General features: G+C 37.7%; 1 protein-coding gene across 1 annotated transcript in view; it reads left to right on the plus strand.

The window, feature by feature from the left end:
* Positions 1 to 6,365: 6,365 nt before the first annotated feature.
* Positions 6,366 to 22,910, plus strand: part of LOC143171878 (polyadenylate-binding protein-interacting protein 1-like) — a 30,260-nt gene continuing 13,715 nt past the window's right edge. Inside the window, exons 1-6 of the mRNA XM_076361012.1 lie at positions 6,366 to 6,702; positions 7,833 to 8,014; positions 13,466 to 13,654; positions 17,884 to 17,996; positions 19,840 to 19,951; positions 21,239 to 21,364. Of these exons, the coding sequence (XP_076217127.1) occupies positions 6,471 to 6,702; positions 7,833 to 8,014; positions 13,466 to 13,654; positions 17,884 to 17,996; positions 19,840 to 19,951; positions 21,239 to 21,364 (954 nt within the window). The 5' untranslated portion in view covers positions 6,366 to 6,470. The remainder of the gene's footprint in view (positions 6,703 to 7,832; positions 8,015 to 13,465; positions 13,655 to 17,883; positions 17,997 to 19,839; positions 19,952 to 21,238; positions 21,365 to 22,910) is intronic.

Here is a 22,910-nt window from a genome sequence, read left to right on the forward strand (position 1 = left end):
TGGTTTTAAGTGAATCTCAATAGGTTTCACATGTTTTGCCTTACCTGGGAATTTACTAGCCCAAACTCCGGGATATACTTGATCTAAAATTTCAGAGGGGATTTCTTCATTCTTTCCCGGAGCCTGTAATGCAGTTAAACTTAATAATGAGATTAGTTCCTCCTCCTTAACCTTTAACTTCATTTGACCATCCTTGAAAAATATTTCTGCTTCTAATACTTCTAACAAATCTCTTCCTAATAAAGATTTTGGGGAACCGGGCAGATATAAAAACTGATGTAATCCTATATTATTCCCTATTTGATATCGTAAGGGCTTTAAAAAATGTGCCCTTTCTGTTTGTCCCGTTGCCCCTACTACCTGAACATAATTGTCATCTTCTGGTATTAGTTTTTCATTTAGGACTGAATAAGTCGCTCCAGTATCTATTAAAAATTCCATTGTCTTTCCTGCACTCCCCAGCTCAATATTAACCAGGGGATCAGCTGGGGTTTGATCTCCAGGTCCCCGTCAATCTTCCTCTCCCAAACTTCCCACTACCCTCGGGAACTTTGCCTTTTGCTTAGGACATTCTTTCTTCCAATGACCCACTTCTTTACAATAAGCACATTGATCTAGCCGCAAGGGAGAGCGCACTCCTTTTGGGTTTTTTTTTTTTTTTTTTTATCATATTTATTTCCCTCCCGTGCCTGGAGAGCCGCTACAGTTGCAGTAGCGATTGTCCTAGGAATAAAGAGACTAACTGCATCCTCCCCCCTTCGGATGCTGGATCAATTGTGGTATATTTTTGCATTCCAGTGCGCAGTCGATCTAAAAACTCCGAGGGGGTTTCTCCCAAATTTTGTTTGATCATATATAATCGTGACCAATTTACTGATTTAGGTATTGCCGTTTCCAAACCAATACGTATCCATTCCTGATATCCTTTTAATAATTTATAATCATTATCGTTATTATAATCCCATCTTGGATCTACCCGGGGTATATACGTTTCTACTGTCCCGGGAAGGGCTCCAGATGTGACTTGAGCTTGTACCTGTGCCCTAGCTACCTTTAAAATCATTTGTTTTTCCGTCTCTGATAAAGCTGATAACATTATTTCAATATCTCCCCAATCTGGATCCAGATTTTTATTTATTAATTCAAAACGCTTAGCCACTCGTTCTGGATCATCACGATATCCTTTTACAGCTTATCCGCATATTGCACTTCATCCCATTTTCCTTCCCTTCGTAAAAATAACATTAATTGGAGTAAAGTATTATAGCTTAAAGTGCCATTCACCGGCCATTTCTCTTTATCTTTTAACTTATACAGAGGCCACCATTGATTGCAATATTTAACCAATACCTTCTTACTTTCTGTTCCTTTCGCTGATCCTACTATATCCTTCCAATGCACAATACCTTCTTACTTTCTGTTCCTTTCGCCGATCCTACTATATCCTTCCAATGCACAATACCTTCTTACTTTCTGTTCCTTTCGCCGATCCTACTATATCCTTCCAATGCACAATACCTTCTTACTTTCTGTTCCTTTCGCCGATCCTACTATATCCTTCCAATGCACAATACCTTCTTACTTTCTGTTCCTTTCGCCGATCCTACTATATCCTTCCAATGCACAATACCTTCTTACTTTCTGTTCCTTTCGCCGATCCTACTATATCCTTCCAATGCACAATACCTTCTTACTTTCTGTTCCTTTCGCCGATCCTACTATATCCTTCCAATGCACAATACCTTCTTACTTTCTGTTCCTTTCGCCGATCCTACTATATCCTTCCAATGCACAAGAATACATTTCAAAGGGGCTTCTTTGTGGGATTTCCACTGAGGCCCGCCCACCCATTTTCCAAATGTTGTCAATAACCGAGCTCTGGTTAACACACAACCCAAAAGGTATTTTACTTTATCAAATACCCCCAAATACAAAAGCACAAAAGCACAGTCTCTTTTGTACACCAAATAACCGGTTATACCCAAAAATAAAGAATATACTCACTTTACAACAATGGGGTCCTTGTCTGTCCCCGCAGTGATCCAGTGAGTCAAGGAGTCCCTCCGGGAAATCCCAGGGGTACCCTAGGGAGTCCTATCCTCCACGGGTCCTGCAGCGCGACAGAGAGGAAGTCCCATCTGGGTCGCCAAATTGTTTCACGAATTCATTCGAGTAGTATATTCTTTATTTGCAGCGCGCTGGATGCACAGGGGATCTCTCCACCTATCGTGCATGCCCACAACAAAAGTTACATCTCATTTATACAATTGAGTAATGAATATTCTAATAACGCCTATACATATTCATTATCTAACCACGCCTATCCTCGCTCCTCATGCTAATTAGTTGCTAATTAGTTGCGTCTGCGCAGATCTTCCAAATAATTCTGGGCCAGGGTCGTTCCGGTGAAGGCTGATAGTCTTCCTCGTCCCCTTTCACCTAGTTGGCACCAGGTTTTGCTGATCTTTGAATATATTGCTGACAGCTTGAAGGTCCTTTACGCTTATCAGACCGTCTCATTATCCACCTTACAACAAACTGTTTTTATAGTTCCTGTGTCTTCTATCTTCAGAAGGTCAGGGTTCTTTATCTTTAGAGGGTCAGGACTAATTGGTATGTGCAAACATCTGTTCTTTATCAAACACATGACAATATAAATGTAACACAAATTATCTACATATACATGACAGAGTAATGATTTACGTAAACACCTGGTTCACAATAATTATCTAATTATTTGTCTAAATATATTTCTCTTGTCCTCCATCAATCTGTAATTTCTAGGTATAAATTAGGCTTTTTTTATTTACATTGTGCAACTGTTTATGCAAAATATGCTTTGCCTGAGGCATTTTACGGTGTCATACAGCTTCCAGTCTCACAACTGGTGAATTATGACGAAGTGAAGTTAAGCACTGAAAATGTGAGTCTCTCAGAGTGATTAATAGGATACCCTACTACTAGATGTTCAGGAGACTGCTGTGCTTTTAAATAAATTTGTGAGAAAGATTCCATTTAGAGTTATGGCTTATGTGCTAATATATGTGCTTTATGTTTTGGGCTCAGTAACCATTGACTAGTGCAACAACATGCCTTATCAGTATGATAGGAATCAATATAATTCCAATTATTAATAATATATTCTGTTTTAAAAAGTAGAACCAGCCCTCTCTGTCTTTCTAATTAGAAATATATTGTCAGAATAAAAAACCCAAACATGTAAAAGTGCTTGTGTTCTGAATAGTGACAAAGTTGCAGTTTGTGGTTTCTCAGCACCAGGCGCTGCAGGTCTGTGCAGTATTGCTTCTGAATTAAGTTTTAGACTATTAGGTAACACGCTTAGGATAAAGCAGGTAACTCCTCTAGTGGATATTTATAAGCAGTCATAACTACATTTGGTGAAAGTTTTAATCCAGTTATTGGGTGCTTAGGATATGTCTTGCTAGCTTAGCTATCTCAAGTTTTCTGCTATTTGGTCTGAGAGGATTGAAGTAATTTACAGGACCTCAGCTACTCGGGCCAGAACATTCTAAGCAGAATTTTAGGCATTGTCTAAAGGGGTTGACTATTTTAGGTAGTATTTGGGGATTGTAATTTTGGATTTAACTGCCTGAAAGATTTTTTTGTTTAGGTGTCTACATTGGGGAGGAGAAATTGGATTCCCAACCAAACACAACTGCTCTCATGCAAACTTCAGTAGTGCATCTATAATGAAAAGATGGATCTGTGATCACATTCCACTCTACACGGTAAGTAGTTGCCAAGCAGTCATTAAATTAAGGTAATAGAGAACGTCCGCTAAGTGAAAAGAATTCACATTTATGACCAAAGGTGAAAAGTTGTCTGGTTCAATAATGATAACCTAAGGCATTTAATTCCTCATAGGTATATAACTTAAAGAATGAGATTTGCTTTCTTGAAAGATTGGCATATTAAAAAGTGATGCCAGTATATAATGATGATTTTCTTAAAGCCTCAGGATCCTGATGTTGTCCCGAACACGGGCTCGTTACCCGGTGCACAACGCCAATTTACACACCAAGGCGAGGTATTTCCATTTCTTTTATTCTAGTTTGCGCAAAGTAGGGAGCTAGGTGGTAGCCCACAAAAGACTAGCTCTCCAATTATCAAAACTTCACACTATTTATATTCTATCTCCTATTGGTTAAATGATTCTCTCGCTTCTTATGCTAATTAGTTCGCATGCTCAGTCTTTCTCTTCTTTTGAGTCGGAGGGTTTCTTGAGTCGGTGGTTGTGATCTCCCCTTGTCGGAATTAACTCTCCTTCACCTTTAGTTTCACGCTTCAGCTGTCGCAGCCAAATTCCTGTGGTTTTGCTGATAAAACAAGTTATTTCCTAACAGCCTGATTTATACAAGCCAGGATGCTCTGCTTGTCCAGGATGTTCCTGATTTATCTCCCTTGAGATTTGATGCCATGCCAAGTATTTACTTCGAACCTCCCCGACCTTGAATAGTCAACAAAGCACTGGACACATGAATCAATGACAGCCTCTTACAAACTTACATCACTGAGACCAGTGATTGAGAATCTCAACTTTCTTTTCCACATTAATGTAAGCTTTTCATTCTCTTCCTGGTAAGATAAAGTCTACAAATGTGACCAGAGGTCACAATATAGGCTTTAAAACCAGAACTGAAATAACACAAGAACACTGAATATTTTTTATTTAGTTTAGTAGCTAATTTGTGATCTTTAAAAGCTTGGTAATACTGCTTAAATCTAGTTTTGACAATTGCTTACACAAGGGAAGTCTTCTGCTTTTTTGAAAACTCATCAAAATCTCCTACACTTGCTCTCATTTCAGTTGCAGAGTATAGATTTGTTAGTTTATCAGTCTTCACTTTCAGTACTAGTTGCCTAGGAACAGTTTTCCCATGAGCCTAATTAATTCTGTGTCACCTTTACTGTCTGGCCAACTTTGTCTCTCACCAAAAATCAGTCTGATTCATGCCTTGGGGAAGTAACAAATATTTTACTCCCTACCCCCTCCATTAATAATTAAAAATAGTAAAATGTAATAATAAACTAAATAGGAACATAACTTCTAAAGGCACTATGTTAGAATACAATCATTTTCTTTTAAATACACGACAGTGCTATTCTGATTTTTTTATAATGTTTCATACATACTTGCATATTTTTCATCCCCTCATGATTCATGAACAGAGTTTGAAGCAACACCACACAAGCCTTTGACTTTGGCTGTGGAAGGAACAGGTGGAAAGGCCAGACTGTTCAGGGAGACAAAATAAAAACATCAGCTGAGGTATATTCTGGGCACCCCAGTTCTCGGTTATCTTCCTAATCTTGAAAGCAGATTGTGATCTGGAGTTTGCAAAGCAAGTAGAGCAAGACTCTGGACTGAAATTGAACATAAATAGGTAAATTAAATTGTGAGTGGACATGTGAATTGAATCATTCGCAGTTAATATGATAATATAAGCAAAATGCATTACATGGGCCATCTCCTTCAGTTAGTTCCTGTTGGCATGGAAGGTTTTAAAAATTAAATCAGAAGAGCATTTGTTATCACATCATGTATAAATTCTACATAAAATACATTATTCTGAACAGCTACATTAAGTAGACCTAACAGTACAATAATATTGTCACATTGGAGGCTTAACTTTGTTGGCTTAAATTTACAATTTAGCCTGCAGCTTTTCCACACAAACCCCTTTCTTGTGGAAAACAGCTGTATATGCACAGTGTGGCATGATGCTTTTAAAAGCAGACACTTGTAGCTACACATTTCCTACCATGTGTAGCTGCAATCTTGGTCCTGTTACAGTCACAGCATGCTATTTGTTCCTGTAGGGAAGCAATTACAAGAGAATATTGTCTTTTTGAAAGTGCCCTTTCCAAGCTTTTGTGATTTTTGAGGAAGGTGTGACTCAAATACATCCCGAGGCCCCAGAACCGGCTGCTAACACAAATAAACCCCACACTTGTTTGTTGTTGGAAGTCGATCCCGTGTTGGGGGGGGGAGGGCTGACTCATCAGTTCTGAACACGTGGGGTTGGCAACACGGCCCGAAATCCGGGCGAGAGCCTTTAACCCGTGGTAACCGAGCTGGCCTCCTCGACGGTGGCAGCTCTCGCGGACACCCTGCCTGGCCTACACCTGCGGGCGGTAGCGGCGCGGGGTGGGGTGGCCCAGGCACCCCCAGCGCGACGGAGCCGCGGCCGCCTGGCGGGCCGCGCTCCTCCCCCTCCCGGCGGCGGGCGGCGCTAGGCCCCGGCGGCCCCGAGGTTGCTATGGCGACGAGGTTGCTATGGCGACGAGCGGTGCGAGACCGCGAGGAGGCGCTGTGAGCTGCTCTGGGTCGCGACCATCGTGGCGGTGCGTGTGGGGGTGAAACTGAAAGCGAAGGGCTCAGGCCGCGGCGAAGCGGGACTGAGTTGCTGGCTCCTTCCTATGAGTGCCTGAGCCACCCCGGCCTGAGCATGTCGGATAGTTTCGACCGAGCTCCAGGTGCTGGCCGGGGCCGGGGTCGAGGAGGCGCTGCTCCCCTCAGCGGCGCGGGCGTGTTGGAGAGCGGCGGCGGGGCCTGCCTTGGGGGTAGCGGTTCCCATAGCTCAGGCTCGGCCGAGCAGCAGCACAAAACGGGCGGCCTCTTCCCGCAGCAGGAACCGTTGCGGCCTCCGAAGACGGCGCCACTGGGCACCGGAAGCGCAGGTACTGGCCGCCGTGCAGCGGCCCCCTCCCCGCCCTTCCAGAGGCCCCCGATGCCGAAGGTGTCGGGGAGCGGCCCCCTAAAGCCCGCCGCACACCGCCCTGCCTCTGCTTCGTTTGCTGCTCCGACCTCCCCCCCCTCCGGCCTAGCCGCGAGGACGTGTCCTTTCTCCCACCCCCCGCACCTAGGGGCTGAGAGGCCACCGTGGCCTGAGGGCCAGCGCTCCGCGCATCCCTGGCGCCTGCCTGGCTCCTCTTGGCGCCGCATGGAGATGAGCCGCGTAGGGGGCCTGGTAACTGCACTTTTCCTTAGATGAGCGGTCATGTTTCTGGGCTATGGACCTGTGCCCAAGTAAAGGTGTGACGTTGCGTTGCAGCCTGTTTGCAACACCTCTCTATCCGTCTGTCCCTCCCTTTCTGTGCCCACACATCTGCGTGTGTGTTTTATCCATTTGTTAATCTGACCACAGATGGTCTCGGTCTTCCCCTTATTGAAGAACTCTAACTCTGGTCTAAAGGTTGGCCAAAAAATAAACCCAACCCAACAGTAACATAAAGCATTGTTTGTTGGTTAGCTTTTTCAAGTAGATACAGATTCTGTTTTCAATAAATTTAGGAGCTAATCTATAAAGAGATTTGGAAAATGTGGTTTAAAAAACACTGTTTCATTGGATTATTTTTGCAAATGGTGTACAAGAACAATGATAGTTAAGTGTCTTTCATTTATGTTAAAAATTAGTGGTCTTCCATTTATTGATCTTCAAAGTCTTGCCTTTGCATCTGAAATCTGTGAAAAACCCACAAAAACAGCAAGCATATCATAAGAAGATTTACTAGTTTCTCAGGTTAGCTCTTTTAGAAAACATGTTTTCATGGGGGAGGAGAGGGCTCTTTTCCCCCTTTTTTTTGTCACCTTCATGAACATTGTGTTTGCTTTTTGTCATGTAGAAAGGCATCTAGAGTTTGCTAAAGTGAAAACTATCCATATTTAAGAAAAAATATTTGAAGTATACTTAAAAGTATATTTATAGTATAAGTAAAAATATATTTAAAGTCCAAAAAGTGATGTATTCTGTGTGAATACATATTAATTTAGCGATTTCTAAGAAAAACTGTTAACAAAAACTTTTCAGAACACCTGCAACAGGCAAGAATTCCATCTGGATCACAAGATAAAGTTTCAGTTCCTGATTCTGGACCGGAAATGGCTGAACCTCAGGTGGCTGTGGCTCCTGTGGTAACATCAAAGTTGTCTGTTAAAGCACCTGAGTTTTATCCATCAGGATACAACCAGAACTTCAATCAGAACTTTGCAGTGAGTGTTTATCTTCTCTTCTTAGTATATGCCAATTTACTTATATTCAAATTAACAATGTTTTCTTGAGATCTTGTGTATCAGATAACTTGAATGCTGCATTTGCTGAAGAGATTCCAAAAATTTGGATGATAACCTCCAGAGATCCAGTCAGAATGTTAAGTGATAATGAGTGAATATTATGCTGTGTGTGAGAGCCTTTAGTGTGGGATATTTTGCTAAAGCTTGCTGCAGATAACCACGTTCCTTGTTGATTACACCAAGCATTGATTACACCCAACATCACAGTAAGCTGTCTTTTTGGCGACTGCCTCTGTAGTTACATCTGCACTGCATTTTAAGTAAAAGCTTAGCTGCACTTTTATTCAGATTTCACAGGTTTTTGAAGCAAGTGTGGGAGAAAGCTTGAACTTTAGCTTTTCTAAGCACAGGCTTTACCTTTCCTAAATTTACTGTGCCATGGGTATGATTGGCCATGACTGCCTAACTTCATGTACCATCATGTGTCTTTTAATTCCTTCAGTGATATTGTATCGCCAAAGGGCAAAAAAGTAGGGTTGGGCTCATTCCTAGCAGTTAACCTACCCACATACCTAATATGAAATATATTTGCAGCCAGACTAAGGGTAATCTTAGATCAATATTGTAGATTCATCATGTAATAAAAGTTGGTGGTACTTATTTTCTACTCCCCTTGTCTTCCATATTATTGCTACAGTAATTCTACTCCAGGGAAGATCTATGTGAATTGGAATATCCTTTTGTTATGCAAGTAGACAAACTCTGGTACTATATATAAATAGGTGGGAACTATTACTTTTACAAATACAATCAAGTGATAATAAACAATTATACTGAAACAAATAAATTTTGAATAACTTACAGAAAAATACTTGATTTGAATGCTAAACATGGTGGTTTAGTGTTTTGAAGATTTTTCCTCATCAGTAAAATCGATGTTATCTGGATGTTACCAGCTTTCTGAATAAAATCACTGTCCTGGATAATATAAGCCCATAGCCAATATACAACTGTTGATAAATGCCAATACGAACATGCTTCAGTGAATGGATAATCTAGGGGAAAAAAATACTACTTTGCCTCAGTACATGTTTTCTATAAATAAAGAAAAAAAATGCCATTTGGAATGGCATGCGTGTGCATACATTAAATTACAAAGTTTTGAGGCCAGCAATGTTGCTTTTCAGCTGTTTTGCAAAAACACACAAGCATGTGGGAGTTCCTGTGGTTGCTATGTTGTAGGAATATGCTATGATTATAAGTGACTCATCTATTAATGAAAATAACTCTTAAAATGCTAGCAAAACCTAGAACACTTATTTGGAAGTATGTTGCAGGGACCCTAATCTAATCAGAGTATACTAGGCATAGAATAGTGATGTTTCAGACTTGTTAGTCCTTCACTGTTACAAAGTTTGGATGTGGTTTTTTTTTTTTTTTTTTTACTTTAATGACTGATTAATTTCATAAACTGGGTCCACCTGCAATAAAAATAAGGAATTTAGCACACTTTACTATTACGCAGATTTTTACCATGAGTTTTAAAATTTGAATCAAAATGAAGTTTTGAGAAACTTCTGTTTTTCTGACTTATAAATGAAAGCTAAGTACTAATTCTAATGTTCCCTGGAATTTTTAGCTCTGAAAACTCACATTGTTTTTGCTATTTATTAAGCATTTATTGTTTTAGAAATAATGTGTTGATTCCTTGTTTGATTGTACATTAATTACTATGTGTGTCTATATAACACTTGCTTATTAGATTAGTTAATCTCCAGTTAGTTCTGATACTCAAAACTCTCAGTTACCCGTGAAGATACTTTAAGGGGTACAGCATCCAAGGCATACTAGAATTTTCAGAAAAACTTTACCAGGACTTTGGGGAGGAAATACTTCCGTGGGATTCTCTGTTTGCATACAGCTGTCCATCCCATAGGAAGTTGTGGATGTCTGCAGTAGAATTGACTAGATTTAGGTTTGGATTGCCAGTAGGAAATGTCAGATGTTCTCTGGCATGGGTATATGAGAATAATATGGCTGTCACTCCATCAGAAGGGCGTAATGTTCTCACTTCATAGTTTTAGGAGTGAGATTTGTATTATCTTAGATGGAATCTCCCCCCTGCCTTCCTTCCCCCCCCCCCCAACTAATTTCAGAAATGAGGCTAAGCAGCCTCAGTGGTGGGTTTTATACTTTTAGCCAAGTGTGAGGGTGCCATTTAACCTCATACAACGTGAATAGGTGATTTTGTACATGCAACAGTCTTTGTACTTAATTTTGCAATAACTTTATTGTAAACTTGTTGAGTATGTATAATCTGAAGGGGAAAAAAAAGCTTGTTCCTAAGAAGTCTGAAGAAATCAAATCAATGATAAATTATTGGTGACTAAGTTCCTAAATGGAAATGTTGTGAATACTTCTCAGCTATAGGAAAGTGGTAATTAGCACATGTACTGAAACAGAGCCTGAGAGCAGATTTGGCTCATGGATCTTTTCTATAGACTTTCTGGTTTTTATCTTTATGTAAATCAGAGGGATTTTAGTACCTACTTAGCCTTTTCATTGTTATGTCTTTAAACTTATGAACTGACTCTTAGTAGAAGAGAGGCAAATCTATTACCTTTGTTAGTGACTCTTGTGTTTTTGTTGTGAATAATCCAGGATCCAGTCCTATAGCTATCAAACATAAAGAAGAAGGATTAGACAGTGTTGGCCTGACTGAGAAATCATTGAAATTGATGGAAAATTTCTAGTTGACTTTCATGGCTTTGAATCATAAATTTGTAATGAATGTGTAAACTTATAGCCTCCTGTTAGCCGACTACTGTTTAAAAATAACCAAGAGGAATTTGCTTTACTTTCCCTTAGTTGATACAGTACATGGTGCTATCTTCTCTGTTAAATCTTAAAATCTGCCAGTGAGAAACATGAGTGGTTTATGTCTAGAAGTTACTGGACTAAATCTAATTAGTTTTTAAAGTATTGAGTGTTACTAATTTAGCAATATACAACATATAATAATGTTTGAATTATTAATTTTTCTCTCCCATTTGTTCTGTTCCCTGGCGTAGTTACTAAAACCTAGACTGCCTTTGGAGTTGCATATTTAGTATAGGTAGATGAATGTGGTGCTGAGTTTAGCCTCTGTGTTTAGCCTTTTAATTATAAAATGGGAAGAGGACTATGAATACAGGGACACCGATATACTAAATGGGATTGGAGTCCCTTCCAAATCAAGGACATTTTCCTCCAAGACTGAATTTTTATCAGATGAGGATGAGAGGAAGATACCTTCCTCTCTGCTAAATGAGGATCTCATAACAACCTGATGGCTGTCAGAAAGAGCAGCTTCTTTTACTAGCTACAACAATTGCATTCCCTGCAATCTGGCTGGAGAGTTTTCAAACAGGTTGTTGGAAGAGATGCTAGTTCAGCTGTATGTGACTAAGCTGCAGTTGTTGCACAATAATGTCATAGCTCTGTGGAACAAAATAGTTTAACTTTATTGTACAGAACTTTTACTGGGCTCTTGAAATTGCCTAGTAAAAGTTGATTTCCTTTAGAGAAATAGAATATTTAGCAAGTTACACAGAGGCCTGTTAGCTTTTATTCTTTGGCTTCATAAGCTCCAAACCGTTAGAATCGTAGAATAATTTAGGTTGGAAAGGACCTCTGAAGTTCCTCTGGTCCAGTCCCCAACTCAAAGCAAAACCAACTTGGATCAGGTTGTTGAAGGCTTTATCCTTATGAGTAGTAACAATTTGCTACCATTTCTGTAAACACCCCCCCCCCATTTCTGGTGGGCCACATTAAGTAACTTTGTCTTCAGTATTATTCACTGGGCAAATATTCTACTTAATTAAACATCATAAGAAATCTTTCTAGTTTTTCTTCTGTTATATTGATGTGTCCCTCATTAGCTTAAGTTGTATACCCTTACAACATGGGTCTTTGAACAATTTTGGAAAATCTGCATTTTTCCCCCACACATTCTTCACAGGTCGTGAAACTAATGTCTACTTGATTTTCGGCAATGTGTATCTGTCTTTCTCTACAGTTTGTATCCAGGGCTTTTATCTTTCACAGATCCATGTTGCCTCACAGTAGAGGAGAGACTGAGGCATTTTGAAGACAAAGTAAAGGATATCCCCTCATTAAGGGAGGGATGGTGGGGAGAGGCAGAATATAATTATAAACCTTATCAATGTATTTATGTCCACTAAGTAAAGAAAAAGTGGTTTATAATTTTTAGCTCAATTTTTCATTACAGTAGATATATTTTAAATGTTTTTCATGTTAAATAGTAGATCAGTTGAGAATTCTGATATCCTGTATGTTACCCTTATATCTTGAGTCACTAATTATAAGTCAGTTCTTTAGCAGTCCCTCTTCAGGCTCCTGCTTGCACTTCTGAGATCTCATGTGAGATACTTTTCACAATCTTTTGTTTAGTGTGGCAAAGTGAATTATTTGTACTGTGTCATTACTAGTTACATCACAAAGTATGTTGCTTCCTATGCTATTCCTCTCATATACTAGCATTGTAATCATCCAGAACAGCATTGACTTTAGAGACTGTTACATACATTAATTTCTGAATGGACAAAATTAGCAGCCTTCTGTTCTATCAGCAGGAGCATAAACATTGATAAAGTGGTATTGTTCTAGCTCCTCCTTTCTTTAGGGAGCAGGTGTGTTTACTGTCTGGTTTTTAACCTCAGTAACTGCAAATTAATGCAATACCATTTGAATAGTTTCATTTCATGCCTTGTAGTCTTTCATCCATTGCCAAGAGATGCAAATTTGCTGACTTTAAAAGATCATTTTTCCTGGCTATATCTTATACATGGGAACACTACACTGTATTGTATTTCTGTAATTTCTCCCCCTCCTGCATATTTTGGAGCACTTTTGCGCTCTATGTAAGCTCAAAATATTTTGTTTCCAATTTTCAATTATTTTTTCCTTCTACATTATATTATATTAATATATTATTATATTATATTATTCATATATCTGCAGCACAGTTTGTGTGCGCATCAGGAAAGGGTGTTGAGCCTCGGTTTGGTAGTTTTATTCTTAACAGGTATACTTACTTGTTAGTTTGTTAGTTAATCTTACACCCAACTTGGCAAACTGATTTCTTTTTAATCTGTCTTTTGATGTGTTTTGCTGGGAGACCCTAATCTCTATAAAAACATGTTACCTAGTTCTTAAGATGATGGGACTACTGGAGCTTTCTGATGCATTGAGGTCTATGCTCTCTAAAAATGTTTAAGTGAACCGTGTAATAAAGATCACTATCAAGTATGCAGAGCATCAGGAGTTACTCAAGACTAAGGGCTATATGGTTACTTCTGGAGATAGTAAGTGTAACAACTTTATTTTAGGTTCCTTTTAAATAGCTGGTGTATTCTTTCACTGCTATAGGATTCTTCCTTTGAAGATGGATATGATGGCTATCTGACTTTGGCAGAATATGTACAAGACTTCCTAAATCACCTCACCGAGCAACCAGGTTGTTTTGAAACTGAAATAGAGCAGTTTGCCGAAACACTGAATGGCTGGGTCACTGCAGATGAAACTTTGCAAGAACTTGTTGAACTCGTATATCAGCAGGTAGCCTGTGTATTCTGTCTTATAACATGGATGTTATGCCTCTGTTACCTAGTGTCCAAGATATGCATACTAGTATTATTTGTTATATTGTTGTACCTACGTAGTATTTTAATGGTTTGAATTTTTCTTTTTAGACTGAAACATATAGGGAAAGATTTTTCTCAATAAACTGAAATGATAGCTCAAGTGTGGGATACTTGCCTGGTTGATAAATTTCCCTGATTTACTCTGTTTCCTTTGCTGTGTATTTGAATCTCCCGGGTCACATACTAGAGTTGAAATTACAGCAGTTAATTAAAGGAGCTATAAATCCAGCAATTCAAATATATAGTAGAGACTGAAGAAACTCTTAAGCAATGTCAGTTGTACGTTTTTATTCTATCCTACAAAAAAATTCTTCATAATACTTAGATATTTTTCATTCCTTGGTATTTTAAAAAAAAAAAATTATACCTACTGTACACATCACCCTTTGGGAAATGCTCTTTTACTGACAGGCTTTGTTCTTCATTTGGAATTATACCTATTTCAGAACAGCATAATTGGAGGAAAGGAAAGCTAGTCTGCTGGTAACTAGGTCCAGTCCCATTGATGGCCATGGAAATGAGGACAGAGACCTTGAAAGGAACTCTACTAATTGGGGGAGCCATTGGAAAGAACAGGTTAATCTGTATTGCTAAGCAAATGAGCTGCTGTTACTATCTTCTGGGCTTGCTGCAGAGAATGAAGTCACGCTTGTGCTTGCTATTTATTACATTGGGTGTGTCTCACTTTCCTGAGTTGCTTTCAAATTCTACCTTGAAGAATGTAAACTTTATTCATCTTTTAAGTGCAGATACTTGCAGAATTTTTTTACTGTGAAATAATCTGGGGTATGTAGAAGCTGCGTGACTGGTCATTGTACAGAACTGGAGTGTCTTAAGTTTCTTATTATACTACAGAATTGATGCACATTTAATTCAGAACAGTTTAGTTAGACGTTAAGATTACCTGTGCTGTGTTTGGCAGCATCATTTTCCCATCCTTTATTCGGACACATGGAGAATAGTTAATTGTCGTGGTTTAACCTCAGTCGGCAACTGAGTACCACACAGCCGCTCGCTCACTCCCCCCCACCCCTGGTGGGATGGGGGAGAGAATTGGAAGAGTAGAAGTGAGGAAAAACTCGTGGGTTGAGATAAAAACAGTTTAATAATTGAAATAAAATTATAACAACAACAATAATAATGTAATAATAATACACAAAGCAAGTGATGCATAGTACAATTGCTCACCACCCGCCGACCGATGCCCAGCCAGTCCCTGAGCAGCGGCCCCCCTGGCCAGCTTTCCCCAGTTTATGTACTGAGCATGACGTCACATGGTATGGAATGTCCCTTTGGCCAGTTTGGGTCAGCTGTCCTGGCTGTGCCCCCTCCCAGCTTCTCGCTGGCAGGGCATGGGAAGCTGAAAAGTCCTTGGCTAGTGTAAGCATTACCTAGCAACAACTAAAACATCAGTGTGTTATCATCAACTTTGTTCTCCTCCTAAATCCAAAACACAGCACTGTACCAGCTACTAGGAAGGAAATTAACTCTATCCCTGCTGAAACCAGGACATTAATAAAAGATGAAAATATTCCATATAACTTTATCGGAAGAAAAAAAGAGGAATTTATCCTATTTATAACTTCATATATGTTAAATAAATTGACTCTCATTTAATGTAAGTCTTTTAATGTTGCCTCTTCTCTCTTCCTATTTAAAACAAGTCCAATGTTAGGGTTGGCTGTGCCTTCCTTAACTGAGAAGCATTGAGTGTTATCAGTCTGAAATATAACAGTTTTATGTGAAAAATAAAACTTAGTTCAGTGCAAAATGCTGTCCTAGTATCCAAAAGCATATGATCTTAGCTTTGTTGTATGTCAGGATATGATAGTGTTTGACTGTCAATCAACTATGCTTATTATTCTGTCTTGAGCTTCTGCTCAAGTATTTGTTTCCTTATCCTGGTTTATCACAAAACTTCGATTAAAATTGCTGAAGTGTGTTTATAAGCATCTGCTTCAGTGATGTTTTGAGCAGATTTACAGATGCTAGGTTTGTGAAGGAAAAAGGCTAAAATGAAAGAAACCCAAGTCCTGTACAGTCTTCCCTTCATCTGGGTATCAGGTATCTTAGCCTGTCTATAAGAATTAATTATCTACTTCCCTCTGTTCTTCCTAATCCATTTATGTCTTGACAGAGTGAAGTGCCAGTTCTCTTGTTTTCCAAAAACTGAACACTCTGACTTCATGGCTTAAGAATTTTGACTGTTGTCTAGTTAATACAGTGGATTGTTGCTGTTACAGCAACTAAAATTTCTCAAGATACGTATTGGTAGACTAGCTTTCATGCTTAGATTGTGACTTTTTTGAGTTGGAGGTAAACTGGGATTACCAAGCAACAATAATTTAGGGAAGACATTATTGCACTATAATGATTGGTTATTAAGATGATGTGAAGTGGTTTTCTTTGGTCTCTGTGTGCTATGCCAGGTCATAATACCCAAATTTGAATTGTTTCAGTATTTGATGCAACCACAAATACAGACCAAATAATTGGGAAGATAATGGTTTAAAAAAATACAGATGAGGTTTGAAGAAGTTGTGGGTTTTGGTTGTGTGGTGTTTTGGTGGTTTTTTGGATTTGTTTTGTTTTGTGGTTTTTTTTGGTTGGGTTTGGTTTTTTTGGTGGTGGGGGTTTTTTTTTTGTTTTTGGTGTGTGTGTTGGTGGTTTTGTTGTTTGTTTGGTTTTGTTTTTTTTTTGTTTGTTTGTTTTTTCTTTTTTAGGAAAGAGAAGTGTAATTTAAGTGATGTATTTTGCCTTATAAAAAGGGGGGCACCTCTTCTAGTCCAAGCAACTGATTGAAACAAAGCACCAAAAAGCTCGTTAGCTATTTCACATGCCTCTTACTGGAAACTAAAGTCAATTTGACTGTCTTAATTACTTAAATTTGTATCTTCCAAAGATACCTCAGTTCTTTCCAGCAATGTTATGCATATAGTACAGTTACACTGAGTGTGTTTTTTCCTCTGCCTGTAGAAGGTAACTAGCTATAATGCATTGACATGCTAATGGCAAGATGCTTTTTTCAAACACATTAGAAGCAGAAGCGTGCAAGCACATCTATAGCGCTGATAAATGATCAAGATGTAAAAGGAATGTTCAAAGATGATAAAGCCAAAGGAGAAGTTTAATGAATTCTTAGCATCCCTGGGATTTTTGGCAGAGCTGATTGAGTTACTTAGACCAGAGCCTCTTTTCACTGAAGCTGTATCTGAGAAATAAATTCAAGTCTTGTTTTGAACTCTCTTCTAACAAATGAACGGTAATAAATTACCAAAATAAGGGGATGTTCTGCTTTAAGTTCTAAGAGAGGTTGAATGTAGACACTAATGAATTCCCAATTACTTTTTTCCACCTCTTGGAATTTTCAAGTATCAGATTTAAAGCAAAATATTTTTCAGACAGTGTATAACTTACGTTGTGGAGTTTCGTTGCCACCACCTGTTTTTAGATGATAAAAGTATAAATGTTCAACAGTAACAGGATTTGTTTAAAAAAAAAAAAAAAGGACCCATCGAGCTGTTAACTGTAATGATACAGTTTTAACATCTGAATCAGGAGTTTGCTATTCTGCAGTTTGGAGCATGTACAGGAGAAAGTATTTATCTACTTGCCATGTTCTTGTGCTCTTTCCCTGGGCATTCACTATTGCCAAAAATAGATTTTGGGATAAATAGCACTTAGACTGAATGAAGGTGATTTTTTTTTTAACTTATTTATTTTGTTTTAATGCACTCATTGCTCCTTGACAGAGTGCGTGTCCTTGAAAAAGTGTCTTAATGTCCACTGTTGGTTTTTTTTTTTTTTTTTTTTTGTATAAACAGTTTGTAAGTGACTTTCAGACACTCTTTGGTGTAGGTCACAATGGAGAAGTAGAATTGAGGACACATGGCATTAATGGTGGTTGTTTTCTTAAAGCCACGAAATCACAGTATAATGAATTTTTAAGTGCTGAAATGCATATAGCAGTGTTGATGAAATACTATTTCTCGTGTTAACTTTCGTAATTATTAATCTTCTGCTCTTCAGTTGTCTAGTCAACTATTGTTAAACACAGTTTTCCAAAAAGCTTTTAAAGTTATTTCCTGATAACCTAATCATGACTTTTATGAATAATTTATTTTTCCACTTTTATTTTGGAAGGCCACATCTGTCCCAAATTTTTCCTACATGGGAGCACGGTTGTGTAACTATCTATCTCACCATCTAACCATTAGTCCACAAAGTGGGAACTTCCGACAGTTGTTACTTCAAAGGTCAGTATCAGATAGCATGTCATTTTAAGCCCCTTACTTTCTCAGGTTAAGTGTCTTCCTCTTTTGTATGTAACTCTTTGCACGCTATGTTAAGACTATGTTGAGGTATGTATTTAAAATAAAAGTTTAGATTGAGGATTATTAAAGCACAGGTACATACTGGATATTGAATACATAAATTTTTAAAATATTTTTAATATGGAAATAAGACTCAATTCGGGGTTCTGTAGGCTCTTTTGAACTGAGTATATTAGACTGATACCAAATTACAGGGTAAACTTGAAAGCTGGTCAACTTCAAAAGTATACTAAATGCATATATATGTACTGTCCTTGTCCTTTGACTCTTGCCAGGACTTATTTCATTGTGTTTTTTTCTTTAATTACTTTTCCGGCTGGAGTTGCTGTGTAAGGTTTATTCATTGATTGGCTAACTGACTTTACGCCTATGAAGTAGATGCATAAAATCCAGAAGGATAAATTTCTTCAATTTTCAGTTACTACGGAATTTGGGGGCTTACAGTTTAATAATGATTAGACTTCCTAGTTGACAAAAATGCAACATTTCTTAAATGGATGTATTTCCTTTTAAATATTACTCTATGACATTTGAAGGAGTAGTACACTTTAATACTTCAGAATTCTTTAGAAATTAGCCTTTTTTCTTTAAGGACTTTTGGCTTTCTAGGCTTCAGACTTGCTTCTTATTTTAAAAGTTTCACTTAGTCCACCTATGTTTAGGAGCAAAGGCATGATAAACTTAAAAGATCATCAAAATGCATTGCTGTTAATCAGGAGTGGTACCTTATGGAGAAGCTTAATTTCTTCCCCCCCCCATCCCAAAGCAAATGAGCCTTTTTGCCTTCAAAATTATCACTTTTATCTTGTGGGTTTTTTTAACTATGTTTGTTACTTAAACAATACCATGAAGGAAATCCCTGTTAATGTTGGATTATCTGATTCCTGGTTTTAAAGCCAACCCAATAGATAACATTCCTTTTAGCACCCTGAAGCCATAAATTTAAAGTTGCTTATGTTTTTATTGCTACTATGGATGGAATGGGGGGGGGGGATAAACAAGCTAACAATATGAATACAGAGAACTCCTGTTTCTCAGCCCAAGTTTCTACTTCACATTTTTTTTCAGCTCCTTAGATTTTTCAGTTTCTCAGGTATTTCTTAATCTATTACATAACCATTGAGAATACATTGGAGGTTGTCTTGCTTTCCTTTTTATTTCAAATGTTTTCTAATTCTGTTTTTGAACTGCTATGTAAACTTGTATATTTTTTGACACAGCTGAATACTAGAAAATTACCTCACTGCCATGTTATCTTAATCCTCAGTATTTGCATTTATATCTAAATTATGCATCACTGTCACTTAATGGTGGGATAAAGAATTTATTCAATAAGTTTAAAGTCATCTAAGACAATGTGGGCAGCACGCTGAAAGGGGGAAAATGTCTTTCAGAGTATACCTACTTTATTTCTGTTGATGTTTGGCTGCCTGTGTTAAACTTCCTGGACCCATATTCCAATATATAAACTGTGTAACTGTCTTTTAATTTTTACATGTTGCAATTTGCTCTATTTCATTTTGCTGTCTCGGATATCTCAGTGCTTGATAACACAATCGTAATCATATGTATTCATCTAGAAGGACAAAAATCCACATTGTCTTTGTGAAGTCCTCTTGCTTCCTTCACAAATCATACTTCCTAGCATTCAGCATTTAACAGTTTTAATGCAGTTCATAAGTTCTTAGCATTCTATTAAATAAGTAGCATTTTACATATGTTGGGATGTCTACAGATTTTATGATTTTTGTTTTAATGTTTTCAGGTGTCGAACAGAGTATGAAAACAGAGATGAAGCTGCCAAAGGAGATGAGACTACTCGAAAACAATTTCATGCCTTTGTGTTGTTCTTAGCTGAACTTTACCTTAACCTAGAGGTAAGAAGAAAGTTGCATGTCAGATGGTTCTTCATTAATTTTTGTTGTGTTTAGGTAAACACTAAAATGGAATATCATTTGAGGTGTGGGTTGTTTTTTTTTTTTTAAAGGGAGAGGGGAATAAAGTAAAAGAACTTTAGAACAGTTTCATTATAATGTGTGTCCAAGAAACAGATAAACAAAAAAGGACAAGATCATCAGAAGAGAAATGTATAAAGATTTAAAAAAAAAAAAGTGTAAGAATTCATAAAAAGAACCAACCGTAAACCACCTTTGGAATGAAGCTTTTGGTATTTTCTTTTGTCTGATAAAACCACCAGATTACTACACTTAACCAACATAGGAAATGTTACAACCTAGCAGATCAGGATCAATAACCCATGTAATTCAGTATTCAGCCACTAATAGGAGCTATTATCAAATGCTTGAGGAAGTCATGGGAATCTTCAAAATGAGCAATTAAAAATGCAGACCTTTAAAGAGATTTCTTTTGAAGGTTGAGTCCTTGGCTTATGCATGAAGCATGAAATCTTGTATTTAGATCAGTTTTTTTGTATCTGATATGTACAAAAAAAGTGTACGTACACATAAAAATTCTTTGACTCTTATACCTGTGAGTTCAGTAAGTTCACTAACTGCTGTAGTGTCCTTAAAAATATTTTTTTGACTGGATTATTTCAAAGGTTCGATTTAAGCAGACACTATAAAAATGTTCTGCTGGCATGAGGAAAGAAAACTCTGACTCTTCCATTTTTGTTTATAATTGGGCCTTGAAATCTAATTTTCACTTGCTAGAAGTAAAAAGGAAGCTTTCTAAAGGGTTTGGGGGAGGGGAAGTTGCCCAGTTTGGTGGAGTGAGTATACCATTTATTTTTAAACCATTTTCTATAATTTTTAAATATATAAAGAGTGCCTTCTAGAAGTAAGCTACTCTATAGCTGTAGAGAATGCATAATGTAGGATGGGAAAGAGCATAGGATTCTGAGAATTTGGGATGATGTGGACTGCTTGCCAGACATTTTGCAGTTTTTCTTAGCAATTTATTAGCAAAGAAACAGAATGCTAGACAAGCATTGTTATGTATATGTCAGAATTGTAAGGATACTACTCAAAGTCTGTGTTCTAGAATAGTTACAGTATTTGGCATATTCTTCCAACTGAAGAGCTCAACTATGTTAATCCCAAACCAAATCATACAGCATTTGAGAGAGAAAATGTGACTAAATTTCTAAAACTGAAGTCTTTTAAATGTGGTTTGTTTTGGGTTTTTTAAAATATATTTTGCAGATTAAAGGAACAAAGGGACAGGTAACGCGAGCAGAAGTTCTTCAAGAAGGCCTTCGGGAATTACTAAATGCGCTCTTCTCTAATCCTGTGGATAATAATTTGATATGTGCAGTGAAACTGCTGAAGGTGAGACAGTAGTTTTAAAAGAAGAAAAAAAAAAAAAATTTTTTTTTTTTTAAATATATCATCATAGTCCTGAATGAAAGAGGGAAGCTCATGAGCACTACTTGTTTATATAATTATATGTAGATCATAATATATTTTAAATACAAATACTAAGATACTTTGGTTTTTTTCTTCTTGAGTTTTTTGGGTTTTTTGTGTTTTTTTTTTTTTTTTCATCTGGGATAAGTAAAAATAGAGTACATGACAGCTGACAGTGGAAAGTGAGGAAAACAAGATATGGTCATATATGGTTCCTGCTGGTGAACCAGTGGGGGGGGGGGGGGGGGGGGGGGGGGGGGGGAAGAAAACAAGTGAAAGCCTATTTCTTTGTGCCACAGGCTAGAATGGATTCCTGGGCCACAGATTCAAGATCCAGGCTAACAGAGGTAGCCACATCACACAATTCCTTCTGTAGGTCGGTACTATAGTATGTGGTTAACAGCTCTAATTAAATTAAGTAATATGGAGAGGTTTCTAATTACGGGTAATTAGAAATTCAGAATTTATTAGGTAAAAGGAGGGAGGGAGTGTTTAGTCTCTTAATCAGCATGACCATTATCAGAGTTAAGCAACTGTCTGTCATTCTTGGATGTCCAGCTCATATGCTTCCATGCCCTGTGAATGCTTTAACTGGATGCCTCAAAAAAGAAATGAGCAATGCATAAAGTCAGTGGGTTGTGCTTCTAGAACACATAAAGTGTAGGTGACAGTGTCTTATGAAAGTATTTCTTGTCAGAAAGATGAGAATTTTTGTATATCTAAATGAAAAGCTTGAAGATTGGGAAGAGAAAGTGGAGAGGCTTTGGATAATGGGAAGAGTGTTTTTTCAAAAAGCCCTACTAGACAAGGAAAGGTATGCAGGGAGCATTATGTTTCTTTTTGAGACAATGGATGTACCTTCATATCTTTGGGAGCAGTGGAGGAAACAAAACTGCAAATGAGGAAATATTTATGGCATTTTATGCATTACATCATTAGTGGAGCAAGCTATACTTTTTTTTTCCTCTTAGTACCATTATGAAATTGAGCAAACAAAAAAAGTAACATACTACTCTAAAAGTAAAATGCAAGGCCATTTGTGTACGTATAAGAGCAGTAGAACTGAAGCCAAGATGCAAAGGATCACTTGAGGGTTTGTGTGGGGGTTTTTTTGTGTTGGGGTTGTTTTTTTTTTTTTTTTTTTTTTTTTAGCAAAAGGTTCTTTATCAGTTATTTCCTACTGTATTGTCTGCATCATTACTACTGTAGAAATATATTTCTCTTTCATGATGAAGACAAGCCTCTTTGCTCTTAAGTTTTACTTGGGGAAAAAAAAAATGTTAGGCTCTATGCAGGGAGAAACTTTTATCTTCACAAGCCATGGTTATACTCATAGTTGGGAAAACAGTTTATTTTAGGAATGAAGGTCAAAAGCTAAACAGTATTTTTGTGGAGTTTTGTTTCTGGTTTTTGTGGCTGGTCGGTTTGGTTTTCCTCATTCTTCCCCCTTCCTCCCACTCTTAAGTTT

This window comes from Aptenodytes patagonicus, chromosome W, assembly GCF_965638725.1.
Source record: "Aptenodytes patagonicus chromosome W, bAptPat1.pri.cur, whole genome shotgun sequence".
Lineage (NCBI taxonomy): Eukaryota > Metazoa > Chordata > Aves > Sphenisciformes > Spheniscidae > Aptenodytes > Aptenodytes patagonicus.